The sequence below is a fragment of the Abrus precatorius genome, unplaced genomic scaffold (genome assembly GCF_003935025.1).
Source record: "Abrus precatorius isolate BTA unplaced genomic scaffold, Abrus_2018 Scaffold9, whole genome shotgun sequence".
NCBI classification, from domain to species: Eukaryota; Viridiplantae; Streptophyta; class Magnoliopsida; order Fabales; family Fabaceae; genus Abrus; species Abrus precatorius.
The window spans coordinates 31,656,901-31,669,613 of NW_020874439.1; the positions used below are offsets into that span (position 1 = coordinate 31,656,901).

Genomic DNA, 12,713 nt, shown 5'->3' on the forward strand with positions numbered 1-12,713 from the left:
AAAAGAACACACACTTGTACTTTTGCAGACAATGTCTGTGTAGTTTATTTTCTTTTTCTTTTTCCTGTTAATTTGATAGTTTTATCATGTTGGAATGATGAATATTACTCCTTAACAATAGAAGAGACACTTTCACATTGATTTTTCTATATGTTTTGCAAGGGACGAGCAATGGCATTGTTTGTCAATAAATGCATGTGTTCAAAATATAATAGTAGTATATGTATATCATGTCTTTATGGATAAAACCAATGTGATATTGATTTTTCAGTCACGAAGGTAGTTTCTGTGGCTTCAAGCCTTCAACCATAGGAAAAGAACAATGAATGAATAATTATTGTGACATGAAAAGTACTACGTTGAAATGAAAGTAGAGGGTGAGTTGCGTGAGTGGAAGTGTGTTTCTTTCACCAAAACTTTGCATATGTTTGATATGGTACTTTTATTTCTTTGACTACAAGCATGCGAATTATTAATTATATTTTATTATGGAATTTTCAGATAAATTAATTCATTGGTTCATATATTATTTTAAAATTACATGTTAGAGTTAAACATTTCTTGCCGAATAATTCTTAATTATTTTAGTTCCAAAGTTAGAGGATTTAAAGTTATATATATATATTTGATTTAACTTAAGAGAATTTTACAGAGATTTAAATACATGACTTTCTATTAAATATACTGATCATGTATATATGCAAACGTGAAGAAAATTTACATCAATATGCTAACTCTTCCGGCGATTGATTAATTCTTAATTATGATTGAGCATATTTTATACATATAAATATTAAAATATTTTTTTATAACGTGAAAAATTATTATGATTTATTTATTTGTTATTTTCTTTTACAGATAATATTTTCTTAAAAAAACTTAGACAATTAAGAATACGTTTTATTACTGTTTTAAAAACAGATTTTTGTATTTAAAATAATCAAACATATCCTAAATATTTGATATTTCTTTTATAGATGTTTTCAGTCGTTCAGAAATGTTTAGGTTTTTTGGTTAAAAATTAGATGGAATAAACAAGAAAAATTAAAACAAAATATTACTTTTAAAAATTATAATTCTAGCCCAAACGATTAAATTGTAATTTACCCTTTGATCATAAACTTTTTTTAACCATATCTAAACACTCCAAGCAATGCATTGGATCACACGTCTTTGGTCGGTCCCACACGCACTTACTCGACATTTGGTAAGAGATACAACACATGCCACAATCAAACAATAATAATAATAATATAATAGTTTTAGGAATAATAGAAATAGTTGTTTAATCAGTTAATAAAATAATTTTTTTTTATTAACAAATGAGATACTAAAAAATATTACTAAAAAATATTTCTAGTATCTCAGAATAATAAAATTTAAATTTTTTTTATCTAAAATAATATTATTAAATTTTTTTATTTTTATGTAATTATAAAAAATATATTATATTTATTTAAATAATTAATAAATATATATTTTTATTACAACCGCCATCTACTTACAAAAGCAAAGCAAGTGAGTCTAAAACTAATAAGAATATAAGTCAACATGCAGAAAAATACTAGATCTGAGATAAAACTGAGTAACTTAAAAATAAATAAGTTAAAAATTTGCTCTAAAGCATGTCAAAAACAGGTTATATAATATTTTAACACACGATTTGGTATATATTTATATATCTCAATGTTCCTTGGTTTGCTTTGCATTTTCTATGCGTACGCCAACCTGTGCTTCCCCTGATTCTCAAGGTTAGTCCATTATTTTTTTCTGTTTTCTTTTTCTTTATAAAAAAATTGTTAATTTTTCTTTGTTCAATTTATGGGTGCAACTGGAACAAGTTCCTGATTCTTCCAGATGATATCATCACTTATCTTTCTGTCTTGTGTACAGTGAACTTGGATTTGCCCTTTGAAACTGATTTTAAAGCTAATTTCATAATAGGAAGCAAAATTTAGTCATGGTTTTTCCTGCAAACAATCATAGGCTAAAGGTGTAGTGGTTGAGCTTCTGAGTTTTTTTATTAGTCTACCACTTTAATGTCTTCCCCTTGCCCCCTTTTGATTCTTGTTGAATGAGTAGAGTAGAATTGTTGGTTTGATTCAACTCTCATATAGACATTCATGTAAAGATCATATTTTTGGAACATCAGTGGGTTTACTTTTTGAATTTTTCTTTTTACTTTCATATTTAGCTTCTAAACCTAGATTTTTCGCTTGTGTTTTAAGATCAGCAATTGATCTGTGTTTATCAAGTTAATATATGTTCTTATTTTTATTTTCCTTTTCAAACCTTAACAATTTTTGAAGTGGGTGTTCTTTCCTTCTTTTTTTTTTTTTTTCAGATTCTCTCTCTAACAACAATCATCTGCTGAAAATTCAAGTATGCTGCTGAAAGTTCATCAGTTTAAAGTTGTAAGCACATACTCTCAGTTGTTGATAGAGACCCTGCTGGGAATGCCTAAAAGATGTGTCTTCTTGATTTCAGTTATGTCTATGAGATTCACAAGGTGCAACCCTTGCTATTAATGCCTCACTTAATGCTTCACAAGAGTGGACCACAAGTTTGTAGTTCATTTATAAATTATTCCTTGATGCTCCATAGGCACACAAGTTTTTTTACAGTGCCTGTTCTGCTAATACATGATTTGTGTGAAGACGGTTGAAACACTTTTCTGCTGTATGTATATAGTATTATAGTTTTACACACTTTAGAATACTAGTAAATGATATAGAATTTGAGTGAGCTGAGGAAGTTTGGTAAAATTTTATACTACTTTGAGGTCTCATTATCATATGGAGAGTAACTCAAATGTCTTAATGCAAAGATATGAGTTGGGAAGATTGTTAGGCCAAGGAACCTTTGGAAAGGTTTACTATGCACGGAGTGCAATAACTAACCAGAGTGTGGCTATTAAAGTGATTGACAAAGATAAGATTATGAGAACTGGGCAAGCTGCACAAATCATGCGCGAAATATCCGTTATGAGAGTGGCCAGACATCCCAATATTATACAGCTTTTTGAGGTTATGGCTAACAAGAAAAAGATTTACTTTGTTATGGAATATGCTAAAGGTGGTGAGCTCTTCAACAAGGTGGCGAAAGGAAAACTCAAAGAAGAAGTTGCACACAAATATTTTAAGCAGCTAATCAATGCTGTAGATTTTTGTCACAGTAGAGGCGTGTACCACCGAGATATAAAGCCTGAGAACATTCTATTGGATGACAACGGGAATCTAAAAGTATCTGATTTCGGTTTAAGTGCTCTTGCCGATTCCAAGCGACAAGATGGCTTACTCCATACACCTTGTGGTACTCCTGCTTATGTTGCTCCTGAGGTCATCAAAAGAAAAGGATATGACGGTGTCAAAGCTGATATTTGGTCTTGTGGGATAGTTCTATTTGTCTTGTTGGCAGGTTATCTCCCTTTTCATGATCCAAATTTGATAGAGATGTATAGGAAGATAAACAAAGCAGAATTGAAGTGTCCTAATTGGTTCCCTGCCGAAGTATGCCAGCTATTGAGTAAGATGTTGGATCCAAATCCTGACAACAGGATTTCCATATCTAATATTAGGGAATATTGTTGGTTTAACAAAGGACCAAATGTTAAAAGTAAAAGACCTGAAGTGGAAAACAACACTGTCTCTTCTTCAGGTACAATTGTTCCTGATCAAAATGATGAAGGTGAAGCAAAGGAAGAATCTGTTGTTCCAGTTAGTATAAATGCCTTTGATATCATCTCACTTTCTGCTGGTTTTGATCTTTCTAGATTCTTTGATGATCATATTCAGAAAAGGGAAGCAAGATTTAGTTCAAGGTTACCTGCATCAATCATCATCTCTAAGCTGGAAGATATTGCTAAGCAACTAAAGCTGAAAATAAGGAAAAAGGTTGCTGGTTTGTTGAAATTAGAGAGACTCAATGAAGGTAGGAAAGGGGTATTATCCATTGATGCAGAGATCTTTGAGGTTACCCCTTTCTTCCATTTGGTTGAGGTGAAAAAATCAAATGGAGACACTTTGGAATATCAGAAAATATTGAACGAAGATATAAGGCCGGCACTTCAGGACATAGTTTGGGTCTGGCAAAGTGATCAACAACTTCAATCACAGCAGTCAGAGCAACAGCTACAGATAGATGATCAGCAGGAACAACAACAATCACAGTCATAAGTCATAACCAATTATCAATTTTGAGGTGTCATGCCTATCACATTTCATGGCAATTCCCAGTTTTTGCTTTAATTTTTTCTTCAAAATCTTGTTTGTGCATATTTTGCGTTTCATGATGCTATGACCTTATTGTAGCATATCTTGTGTCTCAACTCAATTTTGCAAAGTACATGTCCCAGTTTTTCAGTATAACAAGAGTCTGAAACAACTTTTTTCCAGTTTTGATTTTATGATAATAGAATCTAAATATATATGTACCAACTTTCTATTGAGCCAATCCACTCAAGCCAGTATGTTACTCCAAATGTAATATGAATGCTCAAATGCTTACAAGGGTGCCCGAGGAACAAGCACACTTGTGTCTGAAGATATATATCTTACGTTGTGGGAGACAACAATAATTTATAGTTTTATGAACACTAATCAATAATCCTTAATCAGTCCTTAAAATTGATTTTAAGTATTTAAAAATAAAAAGTTCTTATTGAAAAAATAATATGTATTAGACTACTATGTTCTTGATACAGTAAATGTTTCTTTAAAATAAAATTTGCTCATTTTAATTGTTTAAAATTAGTCCTTAGAACCAAGATTAATATTTTCCAACTTTATATTGATTCCTCATGTTTAAAGGAAATGAAAACTTCATTTTATAGAGAGAGTCATGCTGGCCTCAAAGTAAGTATTGATTTTTTATAAACTCTCCCCGGAGGAAACCTACTCTTATCATGCTACTTTCAAAGACCTTTCTTTCCTTTATTGTTATTATAATCTTGCTAACCACAGTTTTTAAGATTAGGTTTAGACATTCAGAAATAGTAATTTTTATTAAAAAAAAATATAATACTTGTTATACTTTTTATTCTTAAGATGATAAATGCTTTTTTGATAAAAATGTATGACTTTTTGTTGCTTATCCAGGTTAAAAATTTCCTTATTATTATTGTTAGAACTTCATGGACTAGAATTTTATCTAATGGTCAAGGAATCTATTGACAGTCAAAAGTAAGCACTTTATTTTAATGGACCAAACTTTAAGCGTAAGGAGTAGGCAGAGAAGCAAAAAGAGCTCATTTAGCCGCGTGTCAAGGTACTTGGCACTTTACTCAACTCAATAGCCCATGTCTTTGTTTGACCAATCTTCCAAAGCTTTGCCTATAAATAAGCGCCGCAATGATTAGCAAGTTTTTGCATTAGTTTTCTAAAGATTTTCAATATCAAATTAATTCTTTTAAAGATTTAGAACATAGTAATATCCATTTTTATGAAAGACTGAAATGGTGTCACAAAATAAAATATGTAATAATTTAAAACTGTTTTGGTGTTTATAGACTAATTTAATAATAAAAATGTTTTAATTATTGATATGATGACGAGCTAAAATTCAATATACTAATTTAATGATACTTTCTTTTAAAGAATAATACAATACCTTCCTAATCTTTGGAAGACTAAACAAAGTTTACTTGCACAACATCTGACACATATGGGGGACTCACATCGTTTCGAGGCGCCTTATGTCAAAAGTTCACCAACTTGATCCTTGTTACTTAAAAGAGTCCATTCCCCATGTGCCAAAAGGACAACAAAAGGAAAAGAATGTGGTGGTTATGAAATAAGAATTACAAAACACATTTAATAGTTTTATTTCTATATAAAAAAATATTAATTAATTTCCTATTTTATTCTATAAATAAATTTTCTCCCACTTTAATTTCCTTCTACATAATAATTATCAAACAATAAAATTGAAAAAAATATTGTTACTTTGAAAGAAAAAAAAAAATGCCAAAGCAACTATTATTTTGAATTAGAACAAGTATCTTTTACCATTTGCACTTGCTACTGAAGTGCAAGTCAATAATCAATGGTCATCACATAAAAGAAACAAGTTTACACAAAAATGCGTTTTGAGTTATTGACTGTAGTTAGTTATTTATCTCTTAATGAGACTCGATAAGAATTGAACATTGTGATTAATTAATTGATTTAAAGAAACAAGATTACACAAAATTGTTCAGATTTCTCCATTCTTACAAATTCAATGGTGACCTGTGGTCAATAACTACTTTGTGTGATCCATATCAGAGAATGATAATGGGATGTGATAGGCCACATTATTTAACAACTATTGTTTTCTCACCACATTGGTCTGTTATATGTTCAAAGCCTTACAATTGGACAAAGTTGGGGGACTTAGTTAAGTCAATAAAATCAGCACCAGCAGAGGAGGAAACTCTTCTCTTCTTCCTATCCAAAATGCTTCTGCAGCTAGGAGAAGGGGTAGACAAATCAATAATCTCAGCATCATGGGGCAGAACAAATGTAGCACTTGATTGTTCAGATTCTGGTTTACTAAAATCAGCACTACTCTTGTGCGTCACACTCATGAAATTAGCATCTTCAATAATCTCTACTCTTTTTAATGAAGTTGTTGATGATGATTTCACCATCAGTGGTGTGATAGAACAAGATGGTTGGCTCTGATCTTGTGAATTGAATGAATGAGCTGGTAGTTCTCTTGCTTCATATTCTTTGTTCCATTCAAATGCTTCACTAATCTTGTCTCCATAATTTGGATTTTTAGGTGAATTAGGAGTGACAAATTCATCACTTGCATCAGGAACAGAACTTCTAGTACTTGTGTTATTATCAAATTCTAGTTCATCAATGCTATCATCTTCATTTTCTGACAAACCATCAACTCTTTCAGTATAACATGGAAGTTCATCCATTGAGCCAATCTCAATCTTCATATGATCAGGCAAGCTTGGGCAACCAGCACAATGTTTCGTGTACTTAGTGGAGAAGAAGTTTACAGTGATATTCATGCTGTAATAATTTACATCATATCAGCATTAAAAACTAATTCCTATCATTTCATCTAAAAAGTGTGTCCATTCCTAAATCTCTATAGAGATAAACAATACCTCTGCCAAGATGGAAGGGTGAGCATTGTGTATGCAAGTTTAATCTTATTGGCAATTCCTGAGAGGGATTTAAAACTAGCAGCTGCTTTCCTTACAGCCAACGATTCGACAGGGTGCTGCCAAGCCCATTCAAACTGCAAGCCCAAGTTAAATTAACCACATCAAAACGTTGTCTTAAAATTTGGCATTTAAATAGCACAGAATGCTTACTTTACACTTGAGGCAAGTGGGAACCAGACTCATTTTATAGTTACATACAGAGACCAACAAATTAAGTTTACAACAGATAAAAAAAATATAAGTGATCTTTCCACAGCTGATCTTTCCAAATGAAATTAGCAAAGCAGCATAGATTCATATAAGTGATTGCATTTGTAATTGTCAATCACAAACTGCATGAGTAAGCAACTAATAGAACTGATCCTTGCATGCAACAAACATTGTTAAATGGTAAGCATTGTAAACTCACAAACTTTCAGCATTCATATGTCCTCAAACTTAGCAAGTTAGCCTTTCATAAAAAAAAAAAAAAAACACTCAGTACTCACACACACACTATTAACGAATATTTTAACTTGTTCAAGCAAACAACAATCCCAATTATATATCTTCAAACATTTTTAGTGAACAAACGCTAGACATATAGAAAGCAGAATAAGATTCTGACCTGAAGGGCAGAGACATTTGTTGGAAATCCATAGATACACAAAACCATCTCCCAAGGTCGCCTCTTCTTCGTTCTCCAAGCACCGCACCCAATTTCCCCATTGTGTTGCCGGATTCGCCGACGCGGATTCACTGTAAATCTGAAATTGCATACATGGAAACATAAACACAAACACTGAAACTACAAGTATAAGATCCATTACAAAATCAACAAGTTGAAGCAGAAATTTCTTTTATTCTATCAAAGAAAATTTGAAATTTTTCAACAAATGAACAGCACAAGAGAACCATCACATCACAAAGGCACCCACTTGAAACGAAACAGGAACCGAAGAAAATGGTACAAACCCAGGATTTTTGTGAAGTAAAAACAAAAGGGGTGTGATAAAAATTTGATATTAAGAAGTGAAAATAAGAAAGATGATGGAGGTACCCGATGTAAGTGTGGCCTTTGAAACGTGGGTTGAGAGAGGCCAAGAGGTAGCAAGCAAAGAACGCATCTCCTTCACCACCTTTGCTTTCGTTTTGCAAAGCTTCATCTTCTACGCAAGATGCATATGCAGATGCTGAATCGAGAATGGTTTTTGAGGCCTCAGATCTTGCACCCTTTCTCTTCCTCATCACTCTCTCTCTAATGAAATTCGACCGTTGACAGTAGACACTGATTCTATTATTATGTTACCTATGTATGATCATGTCACTCGCCCTAGTGATATATTATGAAATTAAATTCAAGGTACTTTATTTTTAAAATAACAGTAATAATTCAATAAAGTAAATATTAGAATTAGGATTTCCTTATCTTTTATTCCAAGAAAATGATTTTAAAATCTTGCATTTTTTGTAATGAAAAGTTAATAATGTTTTATATTGTCCAATAAAATAATTTTTTTGTCATAAAAAAAGAAGAAAAATACATTGAAGGCTAAACAAAACCACATTCGACATATAGCTATTAGCATATTCCTCGCCAAAGCTATTAGTTTGTAAATTTATAGTGTACGTCCACTATATACTTACAAAATGAGAAGTTAACTTTTAAATATGAAAGTGGTAGATCACCAACATGACTTTATTTTATTTTTTCAATATATATATATATATATATATATATAAAGTCGTTAACGGCAAGTATAATTAGTAAAAAAATTAAAGATAAGTCTTACATAATATATATGACTTACACTACTTTTATAAAATAAAATAAAATTTACACTAAATCAATTATGATAACAAATTACCACATGCATAAAAAAAGTCAAAAGGTGACCGCGGAAAAGTATAAGATGTCAAGTAAGTGAAGTAACCAACCAATATCAGAATACTGTACAATATATTTTTAAGATATAGTCTTGTCAATTGTACTTGTTTTAATAACTGGACCACTGAAATTAAATTCCACTTTCAAGAACATTCATCAGAGATTAAAAAAAGAAATCAATGGAAATTATTATTGCACCATTTAGAGCCTACTTTGAAAGGGATGAAATGGTGGATGTTTGAATCTTGGCGGGGCACTTTTCCTCAATTCACACCATAGTTACAAGGTTTAAGAGTTTAGTGAAAGAGGGTATCAATTTACTTCATTCTTGATAAACAAATTTTAGTTGAAAACAATATGATATCGATAATCTTTGAATCAACTGAAAATTTTATGAATCAAATTGTTGATTCATCTTCATTCTTGATAAACAAATTTTATAAATCAACAATTTTTTTGAATCAACAGTTTTTATTTTACATGCCACTACTTAGACTAGATAAACCACCCGGATAGAAATCTTCCCCAGTTAGAAAGATCATTTGATCCCATTACCCCGCCGTATCAAATATGATTCTCGTCACAAATTAGCTTCAGATCCTTCACATCAGTCTACTATCAATACATTCCATTTTGCTAATATCTTGGAAATTGGATACAAAGAGCCAAGGAAACACGAGCCGTAGTGTAATAAAATATTTACATTTAAAAATTTATACTCCACTAGCATGCTGGTAGTGTAAAATGTTGCTTGGTCTGTTTTTTTTCAATATCATATGTTTTCATTTTAAGCAATATTGTTGCTTTGCCTGGTCTAAGATGCAGATTTGGAATGAACATTGGGTCAATTTGAAAAAACTTCTCAACTCAACAAATACTTATAAAAGAAAAAATTAAAATAAATCAAGAACGTAAAATGAATCAAGTTTTTTCCATGAATTAAAGTCAGCTTATGCCACTCAATTTATGAAGAAGTTAAATGTAGGAACATTCTACAAAATTGAACTGCATAAGTAAATTTTAATTCATGAGAAATGTTTGATTCATTTTTCTGCGTTGATTCTGATAATTTGATACTTGCTTCTGATTCTATCAAAAGCATTCTGTCATTTATCAAGCATAATTTGACTAAAGTATCTGGATATTGTGGAGTTGAGACATAACTAATCACTCTCATTCCTTTCCAGAGAGTGATTCTTTTACTAATAATACCCAAGCAAACAACTCACTGCACTTTTCAGAAATATTATCAAAGATGAAACTGTTGTTCAACACGAATTCTTCCAAATCAACCCTGAATAAGGTATTTCTCTCGGTAAAAATAAATCAGAATTTTCAAGCACAAAGTTAAGTCTAGTATTTGTAGAAAATTGAAATTCTCAAAGAACCGAGGACCTGAGAATCTGCTCCAAATTCTTATTGAACAAGTTCTGGAAGTTTAGTTTTACAAATATAATGACATTTTTTTTTATCAGCTGTCAGTTTCATGAAGAATTTAAGAAGCTGTGATTCTATGCTTATGGTTATTTTTTTAATTCTGTTCTTTTCGTCTATACAGGCATCTTCAGTTTTATCCAGGGTCCAAACATCATCAGAAACTGCCATTTTGGAAACCGATTTGTTCTTCCTTATCTGCCTTAGAACCTATCAACATCCCAAAGTACTTTTTTTTTTTTCATTGTTCTGTGTAGAGAATTAAAATCCACAAACTTGATTCCATATCATTATCCTACTATTACTAGTGAACCAAACATACAATAAAGTTGAAACATACATCAGTACACTCAGTAACCCTTTGATCCATCCAATTTTCCATGTTATTCTACCTGAAATTACAAACCTGACATTTCAAAATGTTATTCTGTCTGCCATGCCCTATTCCATAGCACTTTTGACTATGGAAAAAAGTGTAAAAACTCACCAAGCCTATTCCTACATCTATACCAGATACCTTGTGTTGCAAACCAACAATGATGCCTATAACTAAATCTCATTGACTCCAACAAGATAAGAGCATTGCACCTCTGTTCACACCTTGCTAAGAAAGTACCACACTTTAAAAAATATGTTCCCCCTAATGAACACTACATTTGATTAAACCAACAATTTATCAAATTTCTCCGCTTCACCTGCAAAAATCTTCTTTTCATGAACTGAGAAGAAACAAGAATCCCATGGAAAACCCAAATTCAAATTTACAATTTTACAAGAAACAAAGAAGCAACTCAATGATCCAAAATAGAATCAGTAAAAGGGCACGCTTCCTATGAGATATAATCAAGAAAATAGACGCAATGGTTATTAATATTATTCATATTATTTTTATTATTATTCCATTTATGACTTTCACTATGCATTCAAAACCCACAACAGAAACCCCAATACTATGAACAACAGCTATGATACAGCAGAGCATCCAAATTGACCCTTCAATTACAATATCAGAGGCAATGTTCAAATTCAATCACCCATTTGGGCCTACAAAGATCATGAAGCTGAACAAGGGTAAGATACAACCACATCACATCAGCATGATTTCTTTGAAGAGGAAGACACCATATGCCTCCAAAGATAACGACCACTAGCCATATCAACAAAGGTCCAGAACCCAGATTCTAACGCAACCCGAACCTAAATCCACAAATTTAGGGTTAATAAGAAAAGACAAGATTTTTATGAAATTGAAGCAAAAGGGTGAAATGGGTCAACCTTGGAAGTTCCATTAGAGGAAGTGTCGGTGGAATCTGAGATTTTTGGGTTCGTAGGAACAGCATCATCATCGTCGACCTTAGGCTGAGATCTGAGGTTTCTGAGGACGAAGAAACCGGCGAGTGTTGCGGACAAGAATATGAGAATGAGCCTCAGAGGGCACATTTTGTTCTCAATCCCTTCTCTGATTGAGAAACCAGTGTGTGTGTGTGTGTTGGCACAGTCAGACCCACGAAACAAATGGGATTAACCTTAATAACGTCTTCTTAACTGAAGTGGTGCTGTTAATAACTCATTATTATTGACATTCAAGATGTCTAGTGGACACCCACTAGAGCATGCCACATGTGGTTGGTGGCTTGCTTCCAATCACATTTAGTCAAATTCTTCATAAATTATTATCATAATGAAACTTGCCACAAGTTTAATTTGAGCACATCCTATACGTATTTCTTAAAAAAGTCCAGGTATTTTGAATTTAAATTTTTTTATGATAATAAATGAGAAACTTTACTTTATTGACTTGGTGCTTATTAATTTATATTGCCCTTGAAAAGAGTTGTTTCAAAAAAATTTATACAAGTTTAATAATATTTTGGTGTATTTGGTGGCAAAAATTTAAGAATCTCATTTCAAAGTGCTTTTTACATATATAAAAAATCAAAGTATGTAATTTGTATTGAAAGAAAGTGTTATCTTTATTTTTTTTATCTACCCAATAAAAAAATATGCCACACAGGCTAAGAAATATAATTAATATTTACATTTTTGTTAAAAAAAATTGAACTTCTTAATAAGTTTTACAGTAAGTGTAAAATATTTTAAAATTAAATAAAAATAAAAAATAACATCATTTTAAATTTTTAAATATACAAATAAATAAATAATATTTTTTTTAACAAGTGGACCAGCATATATTAAAATTAAATGATTAAGAATCAAACTTTTTCTCCCACCGCCGGCATAAAAGGC

General features: G+C 31.4%; 3 protein-coding genes across 4 annotated transcripts; 1 reads left to right on the forward strand and 2 right to left on the reverse strand.

The window, feature by feature from the left end:
- The first annotated feature begins 1,670 nt into the window (after window positions 1–1,670).
- Window positions 1,671–6,209, forward strand: LOC113848971 (CBL-interacting serine/threonine-protein kinase 10). 2 transcript variants are annotated; one of them, XM_027478441.1, is made up of 2 exons: window positions 1,671–1,751; window positions 2,345–6,209. In XM_027478441.1, the coding sequence occupies exon 2, from the start codon at window positions 2,796–2,798 to the stop codon at window positions 4,173–4,175; it is 1,380 nt and encodes a 459-aa protein (XP_027334242.1). In that variant the 5' UTR covers window positions 1,671–1,751; window positions 2,345–2,795; the 3' UTR covers window positions 4,176–6,209. The 2 variants fall into 2 exon arrangements, with proteins under 2 accessions (XP_027334242.1, XP_027334243.1); XM_027478442.1 differs by lacking the exon at window positions 1,671–1,751 and having other exon boundaries at window positions 2,353–3,644; window positions 3,795–4,179.
- Window positions 6,138–8,421, reverse strand: LOC113848972. The gene is made up of 4 exons (XM_027478443.1): window positions 8,205–8,421; window positions 7,773–7,911; window positions 7,106–7,239; window positions 6,138–7,007 (listed from the first exon to the last, which is right to left on the reverse strand). The coding sequence occupies exons 1-4, from the start codon at window positions 8,390–8,392 to the stop codon at window positions 6,347–6,349; spliced, it is 1,122 nt and encodes a 373-aa protein (XP_027334244.1). The 5' UTR covers window positions 8,393–8,421; the 3' UTR covers window positions 6,138–6,346.
- A 2,902-nt stretch (window positions 8,422–11,323) lies between these two features.
- Window positions 11,324–11,993, reverse strand: LOC113850502. The gene is made up of 2 exons (XM_027481065.1): window positions 11,742–11,993; window positions 11,324–11,663 (listed from the first exon to the last, which is right to left on the reverse strand). Exons 1-2 carry the CDS (start codon window positions 11,904–11,906, stop codon window positions 11,559–11,561), a joined length of 270 nt encoding a protein of 89 aa, XP_027336866.1. The 5' UTR covers window positions 11,907–11,993; the 3' UTR covers window positions 11,324–11,558.
- Between the last annotated feature and the right edge of the window lie 720 nt (window positions 11,994–12,713).

Bases quoted from the DNA above. Each gene is read 5' to 3' on its own strand.
- LOC113848971 (XM_027478441.1), top strand. From the start codon at position 2,796: ATGGAGAGTAACTCAAATGTCTTAATGCAAAGATATGAGTTGGGAAGA.
- LOC113848972 (XM_027478443.1), bottom strand. From the start codon at position 8,392: ATGAGGAAGAGAAAGGGTGCAAGATCTGAGGCCTCAAAAACCATTCTC. The intron at 7,912-8,204 runs GTACCTCCATCA...ATGCAATTTCAG, and splicing joins AAAGGCCACACTTACATCGG to ATTTACAGTGAATCCGCGTC. The intron at 7,008-7,105 runs GTATTGTTTATC...AAATTATTACAG, and splicing joins ACCCTTCCATCTTGGCAGAG to CATGAATATCACTGTAAACT.
- LOC113850502 (XM_027481065.1), bottom strand. From the start codon at position 11,906: ATGTGCCCTCTGAGGCTCATTCTCATATTCTTGTCCGCAACACTCGCC. The intron at 11,664-11,741 runs GTTGACCCATTT...TTGTGGATTTAG, and splicing joins CCTCTAATGGAACTTCCAAG to GTTCGGGTTGCGTTAGAATC.